Below are 26,688 nucleotides of genomic sequence, written 5' to 3' on the forward strand. Positions count from 1 at the left end.
ACACAGCAGTACTCACACCACCCTTTCCTAATGAAATCGAAACCCTGGTATTTGTTCAAAGATACACCCAGATCACATGAGCCATATTTAGCTTTTTCTCCCATCACGTGAAAGGGGTATAACTCACTGACATGATACACGTGACAGAGTAGCACCAATGAAAAGTGTAGTTGGATTATGCGGTGTGATCTGATTGGTCGTTGTTGTACCCAGGGGGGCGAGGTTAGCTTCCGAATGCTGGGGAGTTTTGTCTCTGTGGTTGGAGCTGCGCGAGACATTGAGGCGCAGTCTGTGAACAGTGTCGTGTTAAGTGTTTTGAGTCACACAGAGCCGGTTTTAATATATCTCAGATATGTTTTAATTCACATTTTGTACCCGCACCCACAGAGGAGATGGTCAACGGCGAGAGAATCTGCTGCACAATTTAACGGTTTGCTTAAAACAAGACAGTATAGCGTCTAATAATACAATATAGCCAAGTCGAGGGTATGTTGTACAGAGACAGGAGGTGGAATGGAGGGCTGAAAATGTATCTGTCCTGGACGATCTGACTGAATATATTTACTTGAGGGAGGGGGGGAGGGGGGAATACAACATTAACGGTGCAAACGGAAGGAAGGAAGGGGGAAACGTGTAAAGTTGTGTTGACAACAGAAGCCCGAGTAAACAGCAGTGCTTGGAGGCCCTTCCACGTGAGAAGGATCGAACTGCAACGCAGGCTGGCTGGAGCGAATCCATTTTACAGCACGCTGTTTTGTGCACTGCGTTGAGGAGAAGGCCTTGTCAAGATTGTGAACGGTTAAACTACCATCACCGATGAGACCAGATAATACTTGGGGGCTGTGTCGTGGCTTTATTTTTATTTAGCAATACAAAGAACTGTTTCCTACCAGTGCACAACTGCATCCCAATGTAAAAAGGACTACTAAATGGAAGTTGAAAATCACTGCATAATTTCAACAAAATAAGACCAACCGTTTGCTATATTTGAAAGTTGTTTTATTTGAATATACCCCCATTAAAACATTTGTTATTTAAACAGATAGAACCTATATAAAGTTGTTTTATTTTTATTTTTTATTATTTTTTTTAAACTGAGAGGACAGTAAGATTTGTAGAAAGATAAAGCTGGACTGACTTCGACTTGCGAAGCTTGCACAGTTTTCCAGGAGGAGTGCTGTACGGTCCCTGTGGGATCTCTGTTTAGCAATGGCCTTCACAAACTACAGCAGCTTAAATCGAGCGCAGCTCACCTTCGAGTACCTGCACACAAACTCGTAAGTATTTGTTGAGAAATGGTGAAAGGGACTTGCTGCTTTCAGAGTAACAAAACTATTGCTTTTTTCTCCATGTTTGGTTCACTTTTCACATTAACATTTAAACCCCCCTCCTTCACTGAACCCCCTGATTTTAAAGGCCCCCTCAACACCAAAGAGGCACCAATTAATGGATGTTTTTTTTTGGTTTGTTTATCTGAACTACAACAGGTTTTCCAAAGCAAGAGTCTACATGTGTTAAATGCAGGTGTTTTAGCAGCAGTTATGTCTCTTCTACTTTATGCTTTTTCAAATGGCCTCTACCTCCAAGTGCTACTACAATGCTAGCTTACAATGTTTTATTTGAGGCAACATGCGTCTTCGTGGAAATGGAAACCCAGCATATGCAGGCAGCTTTGATGAACATGTGTTTATATTAAAAAAGTTTATAAAACAAAATAACATGAAAAGGTAAAGCAAATACCGTATTCCTTCGAATTTCAGATGCAGCCCACGTTACCCACCCTCAATCTGAGGAAAAAAATAAAACCATCAAGTAAAGGTGCATTTTCAATGATACAGCCTCGGTTACGCATATAAGAAAACCACGTACAGAAGCAGTTTGTGGCCAGATTACAGTTTTGTGCTGCTTCTCATTTCCAGTCGTGATTCATTGCACCTGTTTTTGTCCCTTTTTATAATGAACTGTGGTATTACTTGGCATGTCGAAAAATACAGGGGTGGATCAGCATTTCCGATTTGTCCAAGCTGTTACTGTTTGTTACAATGGAGCCTTATAACGAAACACTGAAATTGTGTACTTGGGCAGTCATGTCATTTATTGGCGATTTTAATACACACATCAATCACTATAGTCAAATTTAAGATGCTGGCCTTTTTGAGAATACATTTATTTATTTATTTTTATAAAAAGTGCATCTCAAATTGGAAGGAATACAGTAACTATCACCATCCCATACAGAAACTATAAAGCTGGATTTTCACAGACGATAGAAGCCAAAATGGCAATCCACATAGCTAAGCAAACAGGTATTTCAACCAAAGGAAAGCTCTTCAGGTAAGTCCCTGGAATGCTTACGTTCACAAACTTGAAGGTCGCTGGAACGTTTTCTGAATTACACACTTTTATTAAGTTCAATACAAAGAAGATATTAGTTTTTAGGGCTGATCTTTGGAACCAGAAATTGATCTAGAAGAGAAATGCAGGCCATCATCAGAGGGGAAGTCACTGTCCGGTGTGCTGTATCTTGGACGTCTGATTAAAATATGGAGAATGTGAAGATGTCTCCTGCTGCTCCCAGGATCTGTGTGGAAGTCTGGAGAAGATATGTTATGCAGACCTTCAGTGTCTTTGTTTTTTTCTGTCATAAGGCCTGTATTGGATATAGAAACAGAGTTAACCAAAATACTCTTGTCTGTTGGCTGGTTGGATCATCATCATGAAAGAGCTTCCAGAACTTCTGTTTTGGATGTGTCTAGGACATATTCTTTGTGCCAGCTTGACTGCTTCAGAGCTCTATTTGGATAAAGGAAGAGTGACAGGGATGCACATGTCTTCACCTTCAGATTTGAATTCAACTATGTGAAAATACATCTTTTCTTTCTTAAGATGGACATACCATGGACATACCTTACGTTTCCACCACCACCTAGTAGCACACAGAACTCCCCAAGCAGCTTGAATAGTGGGTGTTGGTACTATAGCTCAGCAAATAGTACCCAGCCCCTCTGCGTGTGCTGTAGGAGGTAATATCCTCCTCCAGCTTAGGTTTGGGGTCATGGTAGATTAATTGTATCCTGCTTGAAAGTCAGTCGAGAAACGTTCCCTCTTCATGGAACGTGTGTCTCCTTTAGAGGTTAAAATACAATTTGAAGGAAACCCGTCTCATATTTCCATAGTACTTTACCGTACTTCAATCCACAAACATTTTTTGAACCACAATCGATAGTTGCTTTTATCTGAATCTTCGTCCGTTTCTTGTTTGAAGTAGGAAATGAAGCCTGAGTAGTTGGAGATGCGTAAAAGTGCACCGTGACGTGCGCTAAACCCTGTGTGCTGTGGTTGAGCATGTCTTGAGAAACCTTCATTGATAATTCTGGTGTGCTCTGGTTGAGCATGTCTTGAGAAACCTTCATTGATAATTCTGGTGTGCTCTGGTTGAGCATGTCTTGAGAAACCTTCATTGATAATTCTGGTGTGCTCTGGTTGAGCATGTCTTGAGAAACTTTCATTGATAATTCTGGTGTGCTCTGGTTGAGCATGTCTTGAGAAACCTTCATTGATAATTCTGGTGTGCTCTGGTTGAGCATGTCTTGAGAAACCTTCATTGATAATTCTGGTGTGCTCTGGTTGAGCATGTCTTGAGAAACCTTCATTGATAATTCTGGTGTGCTCTGGTTGAGCATGTCTTGAGAAACCTTCATTGATAATTCTGGTGTGCTCTGGTTGAGCATGTCTTGAGAAACCTTCATTGATAATTCTGGTGTGCTCTGGTTGAGCATGTCTGAGAAACCTTCATTGATAATTCTGGTGTGCTCTGGTTGAGCATGTCTTGAGAAACCTTCATTGATAATTCTGGTGTGCTCTGGTTGAGCATGTCTTGAAAAACCTTCATTGATAATAATGGTGTGCTCTGGTTGAGCATGTCTTGAGAAACCTTCATTGATAATTCTGGTGTGCTCTGGTTGAGCATGTCTTGAGAAACCTTCATTGATAATTCTGGTGTGCTCTGGTTGAGCATGTCTTGAGAAACCTTCATTGATAATTCTGGTGTGCTCTGGTTGAGCATGTCTTGAGAAACCTTCATTGATAATTCTGGTGTGCTCTGGTTGAGCATGTCTTGAGAAACCTTCATTGATAATTCTAGTGTGCTCTGGTTGAGCATGTCTTGAGAAACCTTCATTGATAATTCTGGTGTGCTCTGGTTGAGCATGTCTTGAGAAACCTTCATTGATAATTCTGGTGTGCTCTGGTTGAGCATGTCTTGAGAAACCTTCATTGATAATTCTGGTGTGCTCTGGTTGAGCATGTCTTGAGAAACCTTCATTGATAATTCTGGTGTGCTCTGGTTGAGCATGTCTGAGAAACCTTCATTGATAATTCTGGTGTGCTCTGGTTGAGCATGTCTTGAGAAACCTTCATTGATAATTCTGGTGTGCTCTGGTTGAGCATGTCTTGAGAAACCTTCATTGATAATTCTGGTGTGCTCTGGTTGAGCATGTCTTGAGAAACCTTCATTGATAATTCTGGTGTGCTCTGGTTGAGCATGTCTTGAGAAACCTTCATTGATAATTCTGGTGTGCTCTGGTTGAGCATGTCTTGAGAAACCTTCATTGATAATTCTGGTGTGCTCTGGTTGAGCATGTCTGAGAAACCTTCATTGATAATTCTGGTGTGCTCTGGTTGAGCATGTCTTGAGAAACCTTCATTGATAATTCTGGTGTGCTCTGGTTGAGCATGTCTTGAAAAACCTTCATTGATAATTCTGGTGTGCTCTGGTTGAGCATGTCTTGAGAAACCTTCATTGATAATTCTGGTGTGCTCTGGTTGAGCATGTCTTGAGAAACCTTCATTGATAATTCTGGTGTGCTCTGGTTGAGCATGTCTTGAAAAACCTTCATTGATAATAATGGTGTGCTCTGGTTGAGCATGTCTTGAGAAACCTTCATTGATAATTCTGGTGTGCTCTGGTTGAGCATGTCTGAGAAACCTTCATTGATAATTCTGGTGTGCTCTGGTTGAGCATGTCTTGAGAAACCTTCATTAATAATTCTGGTGTGCTCTGGTTGAGCATGTCTTGAGAAACCTTCATTGATTCTGGTGTGCTCTGGTTGAGCATGTCTTGAGAAACCTTCATTGATAATTCTTGCCCAGACCTGAATGAATTGCGGCCAGGGGGCATGGATGACATTAATCAGATTTCTAGAATTACATTTTGTTGTTGAATTCATGAAACCTGCTTGCGGTAGTAAACCAAGACAATACAGCTGTGGTGTGTGTTCCTTTATTTTATGCATTTTTTCCCTGATGCTTCTGCAGTTGGTCATTCCATAGATGCTTGGTACATCCCCTTAATTTATTATTTTATACTGAGACTTACATTTGAATGTTCTGCAGGCTGAAGACTTGCTTTATTTGGTCTGATGCCATTTGGTTGATGGAAGTAGAATCTCTTCTGTTAATTCACTTTACCAGTGTTTTTTTGGGTGTGCCTTAAATTAACATTTTCAGACATATATTTAAAGTCATGTGATTGACAGTCTTAAAGAGTGTTACACATCCCCATGTGTTGCTACAACTGTTTAAATAACGTACCTGTCATTTCTTTTCATTAATATCCTTACAACTTTTTACACTTCTAACTTTAAAGTCAGTTTCAAAGCTCTTTTCAAAATGTCCGCTCTAGTGCACCGATAGTGTAAGGATTATTACCCACGTTGTCAAACAGGTAACACAGCACTAACAATTCATGATGCGGTATGGAACAGAAAAGCCAGAGCACTTTTTTTTTTTTTTTGGTTAGGCTTGCTACTTTTCAGTTTTAATCAGTAAAGCTCGTTAAACGTCCTATTCCCCAAAAATGAGTGCGACTGAAATACATTTACATAGAATAAACGTCTGTAAAACCACATTCTATTTTTTATTTTCTTACCAAAAATAATAATTTAGAAATCATCTCTAGTTTGTGTAATTTTTATACATGCTGTCTGTTCCACTCTGAATGGCTAGGGGTCGCTGTCAGTCATCTCAGTGGTCCCTTAGTAGGCTAGTGTAGTTTCACTGTCAGTCATCATCCCGTTCTGACAGATCTCGTTGACTGAAGCAGTGCTACAATGCTCTCATTCGTTTAAGTGACTGTCAATCATCAAGACCTGCACCGACTGTGCACTTTCATTTGCCAGCTACAGCACCTGTCATTCTAAGTGCCTACTTTTCTATTAGCGGCTTAAGGTGTAGAAGCTTTTTGCTATAGGTATACGGTGACAGTTACTAGTTTGATTTGAAAATGGGGCGCAAGAGGAAAACACTTAATGAGTATTGTGGACAATACCCTGACTGATGACTGAAGTCTCCATGGCAGGACGAGACGGGCCCATCTGCCTTGCCTTCCAGTGAGTCCGGCTGTGCTGAAGCAGTAGAAGGGCAAAGCTCAGACTCTGAATAATAAATGCAAGTTAGTTCTGTTCAACTATCTAATGTTTGTTTTCACCCATTCTCTGCTTGAATTGAAAAATAAAAATAGAAAAAAATGCTAAATTCTTTCTAAAATAAACGTCGATATTAATCGCTGACTTTGCAAATAAATAAATAAATAAATAGCAAGCATAGTTGTCAGTCAGTCAGTCAGTCAATCAATACTTTATTTATAGCCTTTCACACAAAATGTAGATCAAAGCGCTGTACAGGACAACACAAGAAAATCAAAATATAATACATTTGTATATAGATTAAAGAGCAACACGGTTTAAAAAAGCTAATGTAAAAAAGGAAGTTTTCAGTGTTGAAGTAAAGTCATCAACTGAGGTAGCACTGCTGCTATGAGATGGCAGTGCATTCCACAAACTGGGAGGATAGTGACTAAAATCTCTCTCTCCCTTTTTGTGTACACTTGTGGGATTCACAGCAGGCCTGCATCAGCTGATCTTAAATCACGAGAAGGTATGTATGTGACTAGAAGCTCCTTTATATAATCTGGTGCCACACCTTTAAGTGCTTTACAAGTCAGAAGTAACATTTGAAAATCAACTCTAAACTTCACTGGGAGCCAGTGCAGTGAAGCCAGCACAGGTGGTCTCTTTTTTTCGTTCTGCTGAGAAGCCTAGCAGATGCATTCTGTATCAGCTGCAGGCATTTTATGGCGTGACCCGGAAGCCCAGCGAATAGAGCATTGCAGTAGTCAAGTCGGGAAGACACAAAAGCATGATTTAGTTTCTCAGCATCAGACAAAGAGAGAAATTACCCTCATTTTAGCAATGTTTCGCAAATGGTAAAAGGACACTTTGGTGACATTGCGAATATGCGACTCAAAAGATAAATCTGTGTCAAGTAAGACCCCTAGTTTTTTCACTTCCGTTTTTATGTTCGTGGTCAAATTGCCCAGATCTTATTTTAAGAGATTGTGTTGCTTCTAGTTGCTGCTGAGAACCTAATAACAGAACCTCTGTCTTATTAGAGTTTAACTGTAAAAAAAAAAAAGTGTAACAACTATCTCTTCCCACCAGTAAAGCATTCAGCTAAGGCTGATAAAGCCAGGGTATCATCAGGTTTTGCAGAGATGTAGCGCTGTGTGTCATCAACTGAGCAGTGAAAGTTACCCACCCTTGTATAGAGCCTTTGGGAATGCCACAGGCAACCGATGAAAATCCAGACACAGAGTCTGCTAATGAAACAAATTGCTGTCTGTTAGTGAGATATGAATTGAACCATTTTAAGACAATACCGGACAATCCAACCTAACTTTCTTGAGATGATCTATTAAAGCGGTATGTTCCACTGTCTCAAATGCAGTAATTAAATCTAAAAGAAGAAAATATATACGGCTAGAGTTTGCACTTAAACAGCAGATCATTCACCACTCTGATGAGTACAGACTGCGTGCATAATGAAAACCCCACTGAAACATTTCCAGCACTTTGTTACCCTCAAGAAATGAATTCAGCTAGTTTGCTACTACTTTATCTAGAATCTTAGCTGGAAATGGCGGATTTGAAATGGGTCTATAATTGTTTAAAGCAGTTTGGTTTCTTAAGCAGAGGTTTAACCAGAGCCATTTTTAAGGCAGAGGGAACTACTCCTGATGTCCGTGAACTGTTTATTATGTACAAGATCATTTCATTTCACTCAAATCGTTAACTGCTTTTAAATTTTGATTGAAATTGGATCCAACAAGCAAGGGGAAGAATTAATTTGCATTACAAATTTATTGATCTTGTAGTGTAATCTGAGAGAAAGATACCATAGCAAAACTAACCTGATTACGAGGACCTTTGATTCCTGATATTACTAATCATGTTTTGAAAGCAATTAAGAAATTCCTCACATTTAAACGGTCTTCAGATTGTATTTGATGGGTTTTTTTTTAATGTACAGTACAATTCCTACTAGTACTTGTAGTTTGTCTCTTCTTGTCATCTTGTGCAGTTTGACACAATTTATACATTTTTATCTTGGTGTATATTTTCCTATACATTACTTTTTACAAGACCCTGAGCACTGAACAATACACGATCAGTGTGCAGTTATTTAATACTAGTGGTGTATGTTTTGGCAAAAAAAACATCAGTTATCTTTATTGCTGTTGGTTGTTTTTTTGGCTGTCGGCACCATAAGAAAGTAAAATATTTTCTTGTGTTTGGATATGCTTGTTGCAGTTATCTTCAGGGGAATCTAACCAACAACTTTTAGGACCTCTCCAGCCATCAAGCAATTTGCATCAACTGACAATACAGTTCGCAGTCCCTTTGTTTGTTTTGAAATGTGCCAGATATTTGCATTTGTTGGTGATGTTTATAAGGTGATATCCGCCACATCAAACTTGCTTCTGGTGCTTGTTTTATTTAACATCTTTCAGTTCTTCAGATGAAAGCCTCTCTCTTTTGCAGAACCACTCATGAGTTCCTGTTCGGAGCGCTTGCTGAGCTGGTGGATAATGCAAGGTACAGATATTTACTTATTTACTTGAGATTGTTTATTCTTTCCTGCAGAAGGCCACCAGATTTCAAAAAGTGTTATGAGAAGTATTTTTTTAAAATGTGAAATATATTATAAGGAAACCCCTCTCAAATGAAACTCTCAAACAGAAACTGTAAGTCGGTTGTATCCTTCCACATGACCACAGCATCTGATTAAGTGCTCTCCGTCTTTGCAGAGACGCTGAGGCCACAAGAATTGATATCTACACCGGTAAGCTCCAGATACTGAGATTTATTCATTCATTCAAGGCAGCAGTGTGGAGTAGTGGTTAGGGCTCTGGACTCTTGACCGGAGGGTTGTGGGTTCAATCCCCAGTGGGGGACACTGCTGTTGTACCCTTGAGCAAGGTACTTTACCTAGATTGCTCCAGTAAAAACCCAGCTGTATAAATGGGTAATTGTATGTAAAAATAATGTGATATCTGTATAATGTGAAATAATGTATAATGTGATATCTTGTAACAATTGTAAGTCGCCCTGGATAAGGGCGTCTGCTAAGAAATAAATAATAATAATAATTCATAGATTTGTTCTAAGCATTATGTTCTCAGTGTGTCCCAATATTCATCAGCCAACTAAACTGAAGCATGACGATTTAAATCCAAAAATAATTATTCTTTGTATAAAATAATAAAGGGTGTATGTGATGTGATTGTAGTGAGAGATGTGTGTTTCACTTGCGTTTCCAGAGCAGAAGCCGGAGTTGCGGGGCGGGTACACTCTGTGTTTCCTTGATGACGGGACTGGAATGGACCCCAGTGAGTAGAACAGGTTTTGTGTGCAAACGCTGGTCCCTGTGACAGAGTTTGACATGCCCTGAAGACTGTGCCTAGAATCCTGGCTGTGGATAGAGACACCTGGATCTCCAAGGAAACCAGTTTAAATTCAAATTGCATGCTAAATGTCCCTTTCTCTCAACGAGTCAGTGGGAGAACTATGCCGGGAGTCCTTAACAGCAGTTTGGACAGAAACTATTAAGTTTAAGGTTTGCTGCTGTGCAGAATCTGTTTGAAAGTACTGTAGTTGAGTACAATCTTCAGGATTTTATTACTTTCAGGGGAAAATGTAGCACGTCTAAAGCTTTTCTTTCTCAAAAAAAGTTATTTAAATCCAAACCTGTATTGCCTGGAAGCCATACTGTGGTGAATCAGTGTTGCTTGCACATAGATATGATATAATTGATTGTGGTTAGTACTGCATAAAGGAGCACAGAGAGTAGAATTTGGGATCCTAAAACACTCAATAAACCCCTTTATATCTCTCTCTCTCTCTTTGCCAGGCGAAGCAACCCACGTGATCCAGTTTGGAAAATCCAGCAAAAGGTCCCCGGAGTCGACACAGATCGGGCAGTACGGCAATGGATTGAAATCGTAAGACCAGTTCCTGTCGAGGGATAAAAAGGGTCTAAACTAATCTAGTATACTAATATGTATATCTGTGCACGTTTTTATTTATTTTTCAGACACTGAAACTATTTAATCCATTTTCCGTGGGGTAGTCTTTCTGTAAAGTTGCTTGCATTAAAATCTGCTTGCCGTGTGACTGAGAAAGCCGACTGTAGTCTGATGCTCATATTAGCCAAGTGGAGCATCAACTTAGCTGACATTGTTCGTGGCTAAGTCTGGATATGTGTAGCAGTTTTACTTGTGAACGGGGATTCTGTTAGGAACAGGGCTGGGGTTTTAACACAAACCTAGACTAGCCTGTGGGTCCTCTCGGGGCTATGTGAGGCCACTGCCCTGCAGCCCAGCACTCAGTAAAGTGTATCGATTGATTAGGGATTGTGAGACTGATTTACCTGCACTTTGTCGTCCTGGTAACAGGGGCTCAATGCGAATCGGGAAGGACTTCATCCTTTTTACAAAGAAAGAGAACAAGATGACCTGCCTATTCTTGTCTCGTACGTTCCACGAGGAGGAGGCGATTGATGAGGTGAGTGTGCATTTCAGAGGAGCCATTTCTTCAGCTAATGTTTATATTAACCTGGGTATTTTCAATCTGAATGCAGAGCTTTAGGAAACAGACATGAAAGATATTATTTCTTATAATGGAATGTTTGTTTTGTTCCTAACAGCTGCCTGTGGTTCAGAATCACACAGACTCTAACATGTGTTTATTCTGATCTTTCCAGGTGATTGTTCCACTCCCTACATGGAACTGCCAAACCAAGCAGCCAATCACAGACAACCCTGAGAAATTTGCAATTGAAACGGAACTGATATACAAATACTCGCCTTTTAAATCGGAAGCTCAGGTCATGGAGCAGTTTAAAAAAATCGAAGGGGACAGTGGTAAGCTTTTTCTTTCTTTTCTCAGTTCACACTATGTTCATTTTTTTTTTAAGCTGTCAGGACTACATAAACCAAGACAAACGTGAAGTATAGTACAGTAACATTCTTAATATCTAAACCTTAGAGGTTTCTTGATAAATAATGGAATGTTATGTATCCAGCTATTCTCTTAAATCGCACTGCTTGGAACAAGTGATTATTTTGCCTGATGGAAAACTAGAAATTCAACCCATTAAGTGCCATTGTCCTCATTTGAGGACAGGCTACTTTGTAACTTTTGGAGCATTTTTAACTGGTACCTACCTGTTATTTTCTCTAAATATATTGTTACGATAGCTTTCTCTGATTTTGTTAACTGCAAAAGTTAAGTCTAAATGTAATGTATCAAATTACAGAAATAGCGCCCAAAAGATTTTTTCCCCCAAAAGATTAATGAATTTAGTACTTTACTTGCTTGCATTCTGAGTTGCGTGCTTGTTGAAGTTCAGTAACCCCCAGCTCCTTGTTCTCTATCCAGGGACTCTGGTTATCATCTATAATCTCAAGCTGATGGACAATCACGAGACGGAGCTGGATATCACTTCTGATCCCCAGGACATCCTGATGGCCGGGACTCCTTTGGAGGGAGTGTGAGTTTCTTGTGGCAGGGTAGATCATTCCATGAAAATGGTACAAAGTTCACTGATAAATCTTCAATATCAGACTTAAGGCAAGCCCAAGTTTTTTTGTGTTGATGTTATTACATTTTAATTTGTCAAAGTCCTGGACTTTTCAGTTGTTGGGTATCAATGACTTATCTATTGTAAAATAATATATTTATATGGAATGGCCCAGTGGTTGAATCGCACTGTGTTATTGTGGTTCTGCTTACAGGAAGTTGTTTTTTAGTGGTGTGTGTTATTCAAATGTTATAACAACCTCACTAAGCAAATATGGTATAGAAGTTCCCCCTCAGACCTTATCTGCAATCCCGCCCTTCTTTATCCTTAATTTTCCCTTATGTCCCATACCTCAGGAAACCTGAGAGGCGATCCTTCCGAGCCTATGCTGCTGTTCTGTATATCGACCCCCGAATGAGGATCTTTATCCAGGGCGTCAAAGTCAGGACCAAGCGACTCTCCTGCTGCCTTTACAAACCAAGGTAAGATCCTAACCAAAATCCCTTGCTGTGTCTGTGTCTGTGCTGCTGCTTCAACTTTAACTCCGTCACACACCCCTATTTTGCACAGATCTCCTAAAGCTCTTACATCTCTCATTCTTTCTGCAGGATGTATCGATACACATCAACACGTTTCAAAACCCGGGCAGAGCAGGAGGTGAAAAAAGCTGATCACTTGGCAAAAGTTGGTACGTACCCCCATAATCAAAACAAGAGTTGACAGAAATGTAAGGAATACCCCCAATAACATGTTTCCTTGAATCGATGTCTGTTCTCTATTATTTGAATTGGAAACAAACTAAATATATATTTTTTTTTTTCCAGCTGAAGAGAAGGCGAGAGAGGCAGAGAGCAAAGCACGAGCGCTGGAGCTGAAGCTGGGAGGAGATCTTGCAAGGGAGGCCCGGGTAACTAGGCGTTTAATTGGTGTCCCTGACTCTTACTCTTTCGACCGCATGCCTTTCCTTCAATACCTTTCCTAGCTGTGATACTCTGCTGTGTGTAAACACTGCATTAGGAGTTTGGTTATTCTCTCTTGCACTGATGTGACCCCCCCAACTCTTCCAGGCGCTGCTGCGAAAGGCACAGGATGCTGCTGTGATGCTGCGCAGGGAGGCGGATATGAAGAAACGAATACAGGAGGCCAAGCAAAGGTGAGGCTCTGCCCTGATACTGGCCGCAATAATGACCTTATTCAGAGCACACTTAGCATAGCAGGCTGCTTGTTTTTGATTTCAGTGGTTATTTTAGCTAGACTTCCGCTACCAAACGGAGACATGTACAACACGTAATGGCTTAGATACATTAGAAACACTCCCTATCTGTGGTTATCTTAAACTGCAGCTTTAGAAAAGCGTGTTCATCACATTTGTGAATGTGGTGTTGTTTTAGAGCAAATCTAGATGCCAGAAATCAACACTACATCACAAAGAACTCCTGCTGCTGCAGTAGAAACCTGGAAATAGTTTCAGTAGCTAATGACTTCTCTCTTGTCAAGACGCATAGCGTGGTGTCATTTCACAGGACCTTCCAGTGTTTGTTTAAATACAAATAAAGAAAAATGACCCCTCTTGCTCCGTACTCCCTTCGCTGTCAATCTTAATCCTGCCCACCCTCACTCTCTCCCTCCCAGAGCCCTGAAGGAACCCAAAGAGCTTTGTTTTATTTTTGGGGTTAACATCGCTCAGCGAGAGCTAGATGGGATGTTTGTGCACAACTGCAGCCGGCTCATCAAGATGTACGAGAAGGTGGGGCCGCAGCTTGAGGGAGGAATGTGAGTATTTCTGGGGGCCAGGGGAACCGATGCCCTGTTGATCAAAATATCTACAATTCAGTGTTAATATTTTTAAATATGTTAATTTATCCAATAAAGCATTGAAGCTTGTTAAGTTTTTCTTGGTAATAAAGTCTTCAAAAGAATTGAAAGACAAGTATGAAATTAGATTAACAAGACTTTTAAGGCTTTTTTGATTGTAAAAATATTAATTGATTGAATACAAAAGTTGTGAATATTCGCTTAATTGAGTTAATTTTGTTATATATTATTCTGCAGGGCATGTGGAGGAGTGGTGGGGGTGGTTGACGTCCCTTATCTGGTGCTGGAGCCCACACACAATAAGCAAGACTTTGCTGACAACAAAGAGTACCGACACTTGCTGAGGGCTATGGGAGACCACCTGGCACAGTACTGGAAAGACATTGGCATCGGTAAGAGGTGTCCCTGCCCAGCAGTGTGTCTGGTTAATGAACACTTGTGGTGCTACAGGCTGTAGTTGGTTTTGTTTGTGCACAGCCTTGGAAGGTCACATAAGACATGTGAATTAGAGCTTATGGCAACATGCTGATTCAGAATTCCTTCTCAAATATATAATTTAAGCTATTTATGTGTCAGCAAATTCCTTAAATTACCTTGTGCCTTGTTTCTTTAATGTTTTGGGGACAGTTGGAAAATTCTCTGCTGATTTTCTTGCTCTTTCTTGACCCTTGCAGCCCAGAAGGGGATTGTTAAATTCTGGGACGAGTTTGGTTACTTGTCGGCCAATTGGAATCAGCCTCCATCTAGTGAAGTTCGCTACAAGCGACGGAGAGCCATGGAGATCCCCATCACCATCCAGTGTGGTAGGTACACTTTGAGGGCTTCCTACCAGCTGCCAACACTACAGCATTGCTTGTAGTCCTTGTGGTGTAGGAAATAAACCTAAAGGGCCCCCCTACTGCCCACAAAGAGAACGATAGGGTTGAGATTCTGCTGCAAGACATTTTGGGACAGTTCTGAAAAATTACAAGATCAAGTATCTGATCCATGCAGTAGGAAGACTTATTCCTAAGAATATCTACTGTTATCTTGTGTTGAGGGATAGAAGTTGAGGACTGTGTGCTGTGGAGCTGTTGTACAGAGGTGGCTGCCTCAGATTCACTCTGGCATTTCTTTCCTTCTCCTCCTCCTCCTCTTCCTCCTCCTCCTCAGACAAGTGTTTGAAGTGGCGCACCCTTCCGTTCCAGATACAGGCTGTCGACAAAGTGTACCCTGATTCCTGGGTCTGCTCCATGAATCCTGATGGCACACAGGACAGGTAAAGATGAAGTGCATCTTTTTCATTCTTGTGACTGTTCAGGTGTTTTTGTTTTGTTTCTCTTGTATTTATTTGTTTTCATTCTTTTCCCAAACCAGGTGTGATGCTCTCGAGCAGAAGCCGAACCTTCCTGTCGGAACGCTGAAGAAAGACACAAAATCTACAGAGGACAAACAAAAACAGCTCACTGAGAAAATTCGCCAGCAACAGGAGAAACTGGAAGCTATGCAGGTATTTTGTTTTTCTGATGACCATGGGAGCTGTAGGTAAAGGAGAGTAGATTCTGCCAGTATCAAAGGGAAATCAAATGAATACAAGAGGGATAAATGTGATTACTGCTTTTTTGTATCTTTCAGAAAACTACAACGGTCCGATCCAGCGCAGACCTGAAAAACCTCCCGCTGGAGGTCGGCACGAGACCGGCAGCAGAGACACAGGTATTGGAAATTTCATTTTCTGAATTTATTATTATTTAGTTTTTTAATCCCCTCAGCTTTGTCAGTAGAAAGTTAATTTCACTTTTTGTTACATTTTATGTTTTTAATTTAATCAGTCCAGGATAAAGTACAGTGCCTTGCGAAAGTATTCGGCCCCCTTGAACTTTGCGACCTTTTGCCACATTTCAGGCTTCAAACATAAAGATATGAAACTGTAATTTTTTGTGAAGAATCAACAACAAGTGGGACACAATCATGAAGTGGAACGAAATTTATTGGATATTTCAAACTTTTTTAACAAATAAAAAACTGAAAAATTGGGCGTGCAAAATTATTCAGCCCCTTTACTTTCAGTGCAGCAAACTCTCTCCAGAAGTTCAGTGAGGATCTCTGAATGATCCAATGTTGACCTAAATGACTAATGATGATAAATAGAATCCACCTGTGTGTAATCAAGTCTCCGTATAAATGCACCTGCACTATGATAGTCTCAGAGGTCCGTTTAAAGCGCAGAGAGCATCATGAAGAACAAGGAACACACCAGGCAGGTCCAAGATACTGTTGTGGAGAAGTTTAAAGCCGGATTTGGATACAAAAAGATTTCCCAAGCTTTAAACATCCCAAGGAGCACTGTGCAAGCGATAATATTGAAATGGAAGGAGTATCAGACCACTGCAAATCTACCAAGACCTGGCCGTCCCTCTAAACTTTCAGCTCATACAAGGAGAAGACTGATCAGAGATGCAGCCAAGAGGCCCATGATCACTCTGGATGAACTGCAGAGATCTACAGCTGAGGTGGGAGACTCTGTCCATAGGACAACAATCAGTCGTATACTGCACAAATCTGGCCTTTATGGAAGAGTGGCAAGAAGAAAGCCATTTCTTAAAGATATCCATAAAAAGTGTCGTTTACAGTTTGCCACAAGCCACCTGGGAGACACACCAAACATGTGGAAGAAGGTGCTCTGGTCAGATGAAACCAAAATCGAACTTTTTGGCAACAATGCAAAACGTTATGTTTGGCGTAAAAGCAACACAGCTTATCACCCTGAACACACCATCCCCACTGTCAAACATGGTGGTGGCAACATCATGGTTTGGGCCTGCTTTTCTTCAGCAGGGACAGGGAAGATGGTTAAAATTGATGGGAAGATGGATGGAGCCAAATACAGGACCATTCTGGAAGAAAACCTGATGGAGTCTGCAAAAGACCTGAGACTGGGACGGAGATTTGTCTTCCAACAAGACAATGATCCAAAACATAAAGCAAAATCTACAATGGAATGGTTCACAAATAAACATATCCAGGTGTTAGAATGGCCAAGTCAAATTCCAGACGTGAATCCAATCGAGAATCTGTGGAAAGAACTGAAAACTGCTGTTCACAAATGCTCTCCATCCAACCTCACTGAGCTCGAGCTGTTTTGCAAGGAGGAATGGGCAAAAATGTCAGTCTCTCGATGTGCAAAACTGATAGAGACATACCCCAAGCGACTTACAGCTGTAATCGCAGCAAAAGGTGGCGCTACAAAGTATTAACTTAAGGGGGCTGAATAATTTTGCACGCCCAATTTTTCAGTTTTTTATTTGTTAAAAAAGTTTGAAATATCCAATAAATTTCGTTCCACTTCATGATTGTGTCCCACTTGTTGTTGATTCTTCACAAAAAATTACAGTTTCATATCTTTATGTTTGAAGCCTGAAATGTGGCAAAAGGTCGCAAAGTTCAAGGGGGCCGAATACTTTCGCAAGGCACTGTAGTTCCTCCTCGTCCAGTTCTTGCAATTAAAAAAACTCTGAGGTAGGAAAGTAGAAAAATGTGTTTAAAAAAAAAAAAGCCTGATATGCTCATAGTTGTCTGGGGCTAAAAAAGCACCTCTGGGCCCTTCTTTTAAAGTACAAAGGCACATTTCCTGAGATAAATTAAACAACTGTAATGGTACAAAATACTAGCATGAAACAATTAGGCTGCAGGAAGGCGTAGTTATATACTTGTTCGGAGTAGTTTCTTATTTCATACCTTATTCAAATATTACCTATGGTGTTAATGGAAGAACCCCTACCAATACCCACCTATGGGTTTTGTATTAACTAATTTAACAGTCTCTGGGTCAGATATGAGGATGTTTGTATCTTTTCTCAGGCTCCTCGAACCTCTGAAAAATTGCAGCGGCCTCGTTCTCCTCCGCTGCCCACTATGATCAAAAATGCTCCTAGCCGCCCCCCTATCTCCAAACCACCTCCCCTGAGCAAGAAACCCACTCCAATCCAGATCCAAAAACCAGCTCCCACACCCCCACCCCATCCGACACTTGCCAAGAAAGAGGAGGTCAGCAAGGGACGTACCAGTGCAGTAAAGGCAGCGCCGCCCCCTCCTAAACCAGCACCACCCACCCCCAGGACTGCACCCCCTGCCCGCCCCACCACTCCGAGGGGCCCACCAGCCCGCGCTGCACAGGTAAGACAGGGAGACATACACTGTGGATAGACTCGACAGTGATGATAGTTTTACATATTTTTAAATTCAAAATATACAAAATATTAAACCTGTAAATCAATTTGTGTAGATATAGAAAGCATTGCTTGTTTCGACAGCTGTTTCTACAAAAATATGGAAGCAGCTGTCTGAATATGCCATGTCTTGCCTTTTTAAAGCGACTTATGGTTTTAGGCCAGTGGTACTCACTTGTGTCTGTCTATTCCACTACAGGATATTGTTCCATTCAGGTCTTTCATATTACTGAACTGAAAACCAGAGTTCCATTAATTCATTCAAGCTAGATTCTGCAATGCTTAATTTAATAATTAAGGACCGGTGTCGGATACAATAGTTCCCAGCGTACAAAACTTCCCAGTATGGCTTCCAGTTCTGTTGCATTGTTCCTTCGATGAAATGTTGGCTATTTATTGGGAGACGTGTAAAACATGTAGCTACTATTTTATTTATTTATTTATTTATTTATAAAAAGAATGGCGAATAAGATGTCTGTTCGAAAGTGCTTACGCTGTTTTATTTGTCCATATTTTATTGTGTGTTCAACAAGACATCTGTAATTACAGAACTAGCTGCTATGAAAGGGAGGGACGCTGGGAAAATTGGGAAATGAAGTCTTTCGTTTTCACGTTAATGCTCAAGCGCAGCTGTGAAAGGGGGGGACGCTGGGAAATTTAAGTCTTTCTTTTTCACTTCAATGCGCAAGCGTAGCTTTCCTTCAGTTCTGATGTAAAAAGGAAGTGACGGAACAGGAAGCCATACTGGGAAGTTTTGTATCCAACACCGGGTTGGAAAAAAGTCCTAGACAGGAAAGAGCCAATAGAGAGTACCACTGATCTAGACAGTGATTTAGCATATACTTTATTTATTGTTTCTATACCCTTTTGTATTTTCAGAGCACAGTGAAACAGGCAGCAGCATCTGGCAGCCAATGCAAGAGGATTGCTCCTGAAGCAGAGAGCAGCGATGAGGAGGATGAAGATGAAGATGATGATGAGGAGAAAGAAGAAGAGGAGCCACAGCCCAAGAAAATGAAACTGGCTGCAGCTACTCCACAGCGAGGGAAAGCAGCCGTGTCGAAGCCGGAGCCGAAGCGCGGGCGGGTGACAGAGCTGAGAGCCCAGACTGCAGACGGCAGCGTCGTGGTGGAGGTACAGCACAGATACTCTCAAGCTCCAGTCCAGTGGGTCACTGTCTTAGTCCTCGAGGACCCCTGGGCAGCACTGGGTTTATGTGTTAATCAGTGCATGTATCCGATGCACTCAGTCAAATAGGAGACTAATACTGAAACAAGAACCATGACTGTAGGGTACTCGCTGATAGCAGAAGCCTGTTCTTTGTCAACCTTTTTTTTTTTAATAACATAGTTGTCGTTTAACACTAGAAGGACCGGAGATATACTCATACCTAGAAGCCCTGCAGCAGTCTTTTTGACAGCTGTATTCAAAACACTATAAATAGCGTAACGAAAGGAGAAACAGTTGGATGTAATTCGTTTTTTTTTAATTGAGTACGTTACATAAACATCTGAGCAACCGAATATATATATAATGAACATGTATTTTACAAATCAAAACAAGACAATGTAAATAAACATCTGAACAGAAATCGGTTTACAACATGCATATTTATAAAACTGAAATGATAGCAATACATTTTTAACTTTTCAACAGCAATCGGTTTATTATCAGATGTGCAAAAGCACCTGAACCACGTATATAAATAAACTTAGAAGAAAACATTTTACAGAAGCGTACAGCACAAGAAGTTATACAAAGTCTAATTGTATTTCTTTTTTTTTCCGACAAAATGGTATTCCTTTACCTTGAGTCTAAGGCTGTTCACAATCAATACAGATAATGCGCGTCTTCACGCTGCCTTTCTGCACAGGGCACAGCTGTCCGAAGTTTTATATTTATTGCACTTGCCAGCCTGGCAGTGGCATCTCTTGCGGCTCTCAGCGGGGTTGCCAGCTTCAGCTGTGGGTACACGCTTGGCAGTCTCCCTCTGTTCCAAATGCTTCTTGCGAAGTTCCTGTGCTAACTGTAAAATATATTCTTCTCCATTCATTTTTTGTTAAGTACCCAAGAGTTGATGGCTGCTAGGTCCAATACATTGTAAAACACCTGAAAAGGCCACCGTCGGGAGCCAGCTTTCACTGAATACTTCTGTGCCATCTGATCCAAAACATCAACTCCATATTTTCTTGCATTGTAAAACTCCACGGTCTCTGGTATTTATTTTCACTAGTCCCGATGCTAATTGACTGACCAAAACAGCACAGCTGGCAAGCAGGTGCCAGCCTTTGAAAAGGCTGATTTAAAATCAATAGATACTCAGGCAGAGTGTAGAGACTAATCTAATTACAGCTAAACACATTGCGGATTGGTAAATAAAAATAATAAAGCAGAATACCGTTCTGTATAATCACAATACAGTTGTTTTCTGTGTGGCCGTCAATGTGACTGCTCCCATGGCTTTTAGGTATAATGTAATACATCTCCTTTATGTCTGCACTCCCGCGTTTCATGCTTTGTGAGAATATTTAGTACATACAGACAGAAAAGTATATGAACGCGCAGCCCCATACGTGTTACACGACTGGAGAAAATTACATTTTGCAACCAAAAACTGCCAAAATGACTGCCGCGGGGCTTCTAGTTTTAAGATGGACTTGCCAGTATGTGTATATATATATATACTATATACTAAGTTGTTATCCTTTTGCATGCCTGATTTTATAAGCAGATTTGTCAAGATCAGTCTTTTATTCTTCAGCGAATTAACACATTTCATATTGTGGTGATGGTGGTATCCAAGGATTAAATTCACTGTGTCCCTTTAGTGGCAGAACAGCCGCCCCTGACGACATGTGCAATTTGCTTTTCTTGAATTTGCAGAGTGCACAGAAGCAGATGGCCAATGCGCAGCGGAGAAACCTTCCTCCTGCAGAAAGCAGCGAGGAGGAAGAGGAGGTGGTGAACACCAAAAAGTACAAAATGGGGGCTGCAACTGCGCCCCAAGTAGCGAAAGCTGTTTTTAACAAGCGCGAGGCCAAACCTGAGCCTAAGCGTGCTGGATTCCCGGAGTCAAGTGTTTGGAAAGCAGAGAGGAGTGGGGTGGTGGAGGTACACGCAGCCCTCTGACTGGCTCCTTGTTTTTAATATTCACTTGGAAGGAAGTTGCACGTGTCACTTAAGTGTCTCTGCTTTAGAAGAAAAAAAGCTTTTTTGAATGTGTTTTATTTATGTATTTATTTTTTTATTTGTTTATGGGAAGTGACTGTTTTACTTTGATTTACGAGGTTCCTTGATATTACGATAAGGCGGCTAATGGTGCAAGCATTTAACTAGGAGTGCTACAGAATTAACTTTAAATCTTTGTACATTTGAGTAAATGAGTTTCACCTTCCTTCAAGCTCTGGTTATCTAATGATACCAAGTGGCTAGGGGGCATTGTATTTGTTGAGCGGGGGTTGAGAAGTTGGTTAGATGCTTAGATCAGAAGTAATCATGCAAAATATTCAAAACAATAATATACATTGATATTAATCTTTTGCAATCAGAAACATATTTTCGGGGGGTTTATTGTAATTAAAATTAATTGTTTTATTTATAAAAATGTTCTGTGTCCACTGATTGCTTTAAAGTACTAGACCTGTCTTCTGAAATCTGCCGGTGGCAGAACATCCCCCTGGCATTATGTGCAATTTGCTTTTCTTGAATTTGCAGAGTGCACAGAAGCAGATGGCCAATGCGCAGCGGAGAAACCTTCCTCCTGCAGAAAGCAGCGAGGAGGAAGAGGAGGTGGTGAACACCAAAAAGTACAAAATGGGGGCTGCAACTGCGCCCCAAGTAGCGAAAGCTGTTTTTAACAAGCGCGAGGCCAAACCTGAGCCTAAGCGTGCTGGATTCCCGGAGTCAAGTGTTTGGAAAGCAGAGAGGAGCGCGGTGGTGGAGGTACACGCAGCCCTCTGACTGGCTCCTTGTTTTTAATATTCACTTGGAAGGAAGTTGCACGTGTCACATAAATGTCGCCCAAAATCATGAAAACTTTGACTCTGCTTTAGAAGAAAAAAAACACGTTTTAATGTGTTTTTTTTTTTTTTTTTTTTTTTTTTTAATGGAAAGTGACTGTTTTACTCTGATTTACCAGGGTCTTTGATTTTGTGATAAGGCAGCTAATGGTGCAAGCAATGAACTATGAGTGCTACAGAATTAACTTTAAATCTTTGTACATTTGAGTAAATGAGTTTCGTCTTCCTTCAAGCTCTGGTTATCTAATGATACTAACTGGCTAAGAGGCATTGTATTTGTTGAGCAGGGGATGGGAAGTTGGTTAGATGCTTAGATCAGAAGTAATCATGCAAAATATTCAAAACAATAATATAAATTGATATTAATATTTTACACTCAGGAACATATTGTGGGGGGTTATATTGTAATTATTATTATTATTTTTATTATTATTATTTATTTCTTAGCAGACGCCCTAAGAATTGCTTTGTTTATAAAATAATTTTCTGTGTCCACCGATTTCTTTAAAGTAGTAGACCTGTCTTCTAAAATCTGCCGGTGGCAGAACACCCCCCTGGCATTATGTGGAATTTGTTTTCCTTGAATTTGCAGAGTGGGAAGAAGCAGATGGCCAATGCGCAGCGGAGAAACTTTCCTCCTGCAGAAAGCAGCGAGGAGGAAGAGGAGGTGGTGAACACCAAAAAGTACAAAACGGGGGATGCAAATGCGCCCCTAACAGCGAAAGCTGTTGTGTCCAAACCTGAGCCTAAGCGTGCTGCAGTGCCGGAGTCGAGTGTTTGGAAAGCAAAGAGCAGCGCGGTGGTGGAGGTACACGTAGCCCTCTGATTGGCTCCTTGTTTTTAATAATCACTTGGAAGACAGTTGCCTTCACATAACTGCACCATTGCCCCTTTTGTGGTAACCAACCACTTTCCCCATGCAATATACAAAAGTATGAATTATAGATTTGAGCAAGTACAGACTGAACTAAAGGTTTACAGGTCATAGTATGAAAAAAAGTTATGTAAAAACTACGTAGTTTTTGGAGATTTTTTTTGCAGTGATTGTTTTGAGATGTTCGTGCCTCTTCAAAGATTTCAGTTGATTCCGTTTCTAGATCAACTTGAAGGTCAAAGGATGCTATCCTTGAAATGTTTTCAAAACACACCTGTAGAATTTAGAAGCATCTGATCCTTCCTCATCCTCCAGATCAGGTAGGCAATAAGACGCAGTGAACAGAGATTACACAGCGCTTTGGTTGCCTTAGGGCTCTTATGTTCCCAACTGTTTTTCATTTCACAGAACTAATTGTGTTACTGCTGTTGTTGCTTTATTACAGTTAGAATGAATGCAGGTTACAAAGGATGGCTGACTGGTTCTCCGAGTATTGTTCCCTGTATCCCTTTCTGTGCAAATGGTACCCTTACACTTGCTTCCACTATTTGCAGATCACAGACAGCCCTGACGAGGAGGAGGAAGTGGTGGATCTGAAGAGCGCTCAGAAAGGTGAGACTGGGGTGATAGGTCAAGGGCTAGAAGTTTCTTTGTGGATCTCCAGAAATGTGGATTTCCCTTTGCTATGTTTTCAATTTTTCTCTGCTCTCCAGCACCCTTTACCTACTCAGCCCTGCTGGGAGCAATATAATAATCCAATGTACAGTTACTGCTACTTTTGAAATTGATTTGTGCTGAAAATGATCTTATGAATTGAAAGCAGATTGAAGATAAAGTTGTTAATTGCATAATTTTGGTATGAGCATATGGGTTATTTTCTGGAGTTTCTTGGTGTTTTGTTTTATGACCTAGTTAGAACTTCTCAGTTCTTCAGCACACTTTTAACCCTTTTGGAAGACTTGTCCTGGGATAATGGAATTTACCTGTTGACTGTAGTAGATCACTGACTCGTATTTACTCTCCTTCAAAGACAAAGGGCTCTTAGTGGAGGTGAAGGTGAATAAAGAGTGGTTCACAGGCCGTGTCACTGCAGTGGAGGCTGGGAAGCAGGGCATGCGATGGAAGGTGAAGTTTGATTATGTCCCGACCACTACAACCCCACGCGACCGATGGTAAGGAACCATGGAAACAGAAATGTATTTGAGATGCAATTATCTAAATTTTTTAGGCCAAATATTGTTCTGGCATGCCTGAAGTGATACAGCATTTACTAAGGGCTAGAACAATTCATAAATGTATATCACCCCCAGAAATGTGATGTTTTTTAAGTCTCTGTTGGGACTTCTTTCCTAACGCCAAGTGTTTAAGGCTTTGAAGTCTTGTTTTGCTCTGCCCATAGGGTGCTGAAGAACAGCGAGGATGTACGTTTGATGAGACCCCCCTCCCCTGAATCACAGACCCCTGACACTCTTCAAGGCAACGAGGAGGAGGAAGAGGAGGGTGCAGCTGCCAGGAGAATGGAGCCTGACACCACCCAGCCAGCCGCCAGCAGGGAGACCACAGAGAGCCTTGTTACCATGATGAGGTATGTGCAGGGAATGGAGTGGTACAGAGATTTTTGCAACACCTTCCTAGGTTGATCATTTATAAAATCTATACTGTTACTTTTGATCGTCTCTTCTGGGTGGTAGGAATTTAGGAGATTTGATAGTCAACAATAAGATAACCTCCTAATAAAACTCCCTGTTATATATGTTAAAACAATCTTCAAATCTACTTGGGGTACAAATAAGAATATGCTAGTATGTTCCCAGCTTCCAGGAATACTTAGGCCAGTGGTACTTTGTTACAGACAGGATTGTAATTGTACTGTACTGAACTGTTCACTTGGTAACGATGTTCATTCTGTTTGGTTTCTCTCTTGCAGGACGTTTCTAAGATATTTCTTTCCCCCAAATTTCCAGATCCCAAAGGAGGATGTCAACAGCATGTCGGCAGAGGAACTGGTGGCTTTTCCAATGGTATGAAGCGTCAAGGGTGTGGGGAGCCTAAAGGGTAGCAAGTGTGGGGAGGGACTGTGCGTGACACCTGTGTCAAAAGTTTGAAGGCATCTGTTAATCGGAAAGCATAACTTTGCAAAGTGCTGTAGTCAGTAACAGTAGTTAAGAAACTGACATTTGTGTTAGAGAATATAACACAGTGGGTGCAGTGACCATCTTATAACCAGTTCATTGCTATAAAGGGTAGCCTGTGTGTGTGACAATGGTGACTGTTGAAACCAAGCTCTGAGTCCCTGTTTTCTGTGTTAAACAGAAAGAGTATTTCCAGCAGTACGAGGTGGGGCTGCAGAGCCTGTGTAACTCGTACCAGACGAGGGCGGATGCACGGACGCGAGTAGTGGAGGAGAAGAGTAACAGCGCTGAGGCAAGACTCCGTGAAGCTGAGGAGAAGCTGCAGAAACTAAGAACCAACATAGTGGCTCTGCTGCAGAAGGTTCAAGAGGTAGGAGGTGGTGGTGATGGTCTTCGTCTTGGTTTGCGGATATGTTGTGTTACAGTACCTGGAACTCTGTGCTTCACTTTTTTTTTTTCCCCTTCTCCTCCCCCACACTCCCTCTCCCCAGGATATTGATATCAACACAGATGATGAGCTAGATGCCTACATTGAAGACCTGCTCACCAAAGGGGATTAATCCAGTCTTCTTGGGGCTTACCGTCATCCTACAGCAGCTGACAGACAACACATCCAACATGGCTCTCATTTGAACCACTTTTACTACCTAACAGACGATCCCGTGTCTTCCTAATGGTTCTGTGATTCCAGGGATTATTGGGTAACCGCACGGGAGTGTTTTCCTGCTCATTTAAAGTGAAGAGGGGTGACCGCCCTGAAGAATGGAGAAAGGGTAATGGTGCCCGTACACACCAGCTTACCACTCTTTTGTTTTACCGTTTCTGAGATCTCTGTACATGCAGATCAATTGCATAATGATTACACTCTTTACAAAGGCCAGCACAACCTGGTGGACTGAAGGATTAGGAAGATTTTTTATGACAGTAAATGTGTTTTTTTTTTCATGTTTTTTATTTTCAATTTACCTGGAGTCAAGATGTGTATGAAACTTGAACATCAGGGATTCTGCAATAGTATTTCTAATATTCCCCCGGTGTAAACTAGGTGAAAATACAATTGTATTTAACAGATGGAACAAAATTATATATTTAACAACATGTGATGGAAGGTGTGTTGCTACCTTGGACCGATGGTTTGAACAGGAGAATCTCTGAAGCAGTATGTCCTTCACCCCACAAGAATAGGTAAGGGTGTGATTTAAGAGGTTACAAAGACCTACAATGCCAACAAACCTTGAGAAATGTATGGCAGCAGTGGACCGCAAGACCTTTTTCTAACACCCGTTTCAGTTTGGGGTTAAATCTGGGCCTGCCCATATTTCATTAACCCACCTAGGCACACATTCTTCCAAGGTTTTCCTGTGTTTAATGTTAACATCACTTTCACGAGGGTGATGGAGCATGCATGATGCACACTTCTACTTGGACCTCCATGTAATGTGTGGAACTGAACTTGTTGGAGGACTACTTTACAGTTGCATTGCATAACATGACAAGTGTCCTACCCATCTTCAGACTAGAGGAACTGTTCCGATGAATCTGAATTTTACCTACTTAGTTTTTGTTCTAGAAATTTGCAGATTTCAGAGAATGTAGGAAAATATTTTTGGTGGACTTTATTTCCCAATCGTTCTGGGATTTCAAACTATCCTCCGGACAGCTCTTTTAAAACTGTGAGAAAAAGAATTAATGATTTGTTTTATTAAATTGTCTGGATTGTT

At 41.0% G+C, this 26,688-nt stretch overlaps 1 protein-coding gene across 4 annotated transcripts; it reads left to right on the plus strand.

The window, feature by feature from the left end:
• The first annotated feature begins 216 nt into the window (after positions 1-216).
• On the plus strand, positions 217-26,688 carry LOC117428204 (ATPase MORC2A-like). 4 transcript variants are annotated; one of them, XM_058994732.1, is made up of 29 exons: positions 220-1,277; positions 8,880-8,933; positions 9,146-9,180; positions 9,659-9,727; positions 10,249-10,339; positions 10,793-10,901; positions 11,101-11,260; positions 11,778-11,889; positions 12,276-12,401; positions 12,528-12,607; positions 12,744-12,826; positions 12,987-13,072; positions 13,552-13,692; positions 13,972-14,126; positions 14,409-14,537; positions 14,887-14,992; positions 15,091-15,223; positions 15,349-15,429; positions 17,575-17,889; positions 18,822-19,076; positions 20,826-21,053; positions 21,657-21,884; positions 22,554-22,769; positions 23,390-23,447; positions 23,866-24,007; positions 24,235-24,420; positions 24,763-24,856; positions 25,149-25,337; positions 25,459-26,688. In XM_058994732.1, exons 1-29 carry the CDS (start codon positions 1,210-1,212, stop codon positions 25,525-25,527), a joined length of 3,798 nt encoding a protein of 1,265 aa, XP_058850715.1. In that variant the 5' UTR covers positions 220-1,209; the 3' UTR covers positions 25,528-26,688. The 4 variants fall into 4 exon arrangements, with proteins under 4 accessions (XP_058850717.1, XP_058850718.1, XP_058850716.1 ...); XM_058994733.1 differs by lacking the exon at positions 25,459-26,688 and having other exon boundaries at positions 219-1,277; positions 24,800-24,856; positions 25,149-25,287; XM_058994734.1 differs by lacking the exons at positions 20,826-21,053; positions 21,657-21,884 and having other exon boundaries at positions 217-1,277.

Source organism: Acipenser ruthenus, chromosome 21, assembly GCF_902713425.1.
Source record: "Acipenser ruthenus chromosome 21, fAciRut3.2 maternal haplotype, whole genome shotgun sequence".
Lineage (NCBI taxonomy): Eukaryota > Metazoa > Chordata > Actinopteri > Acipenseriformes > Acipenseridae > Acipenser > Acipenser ruthenus.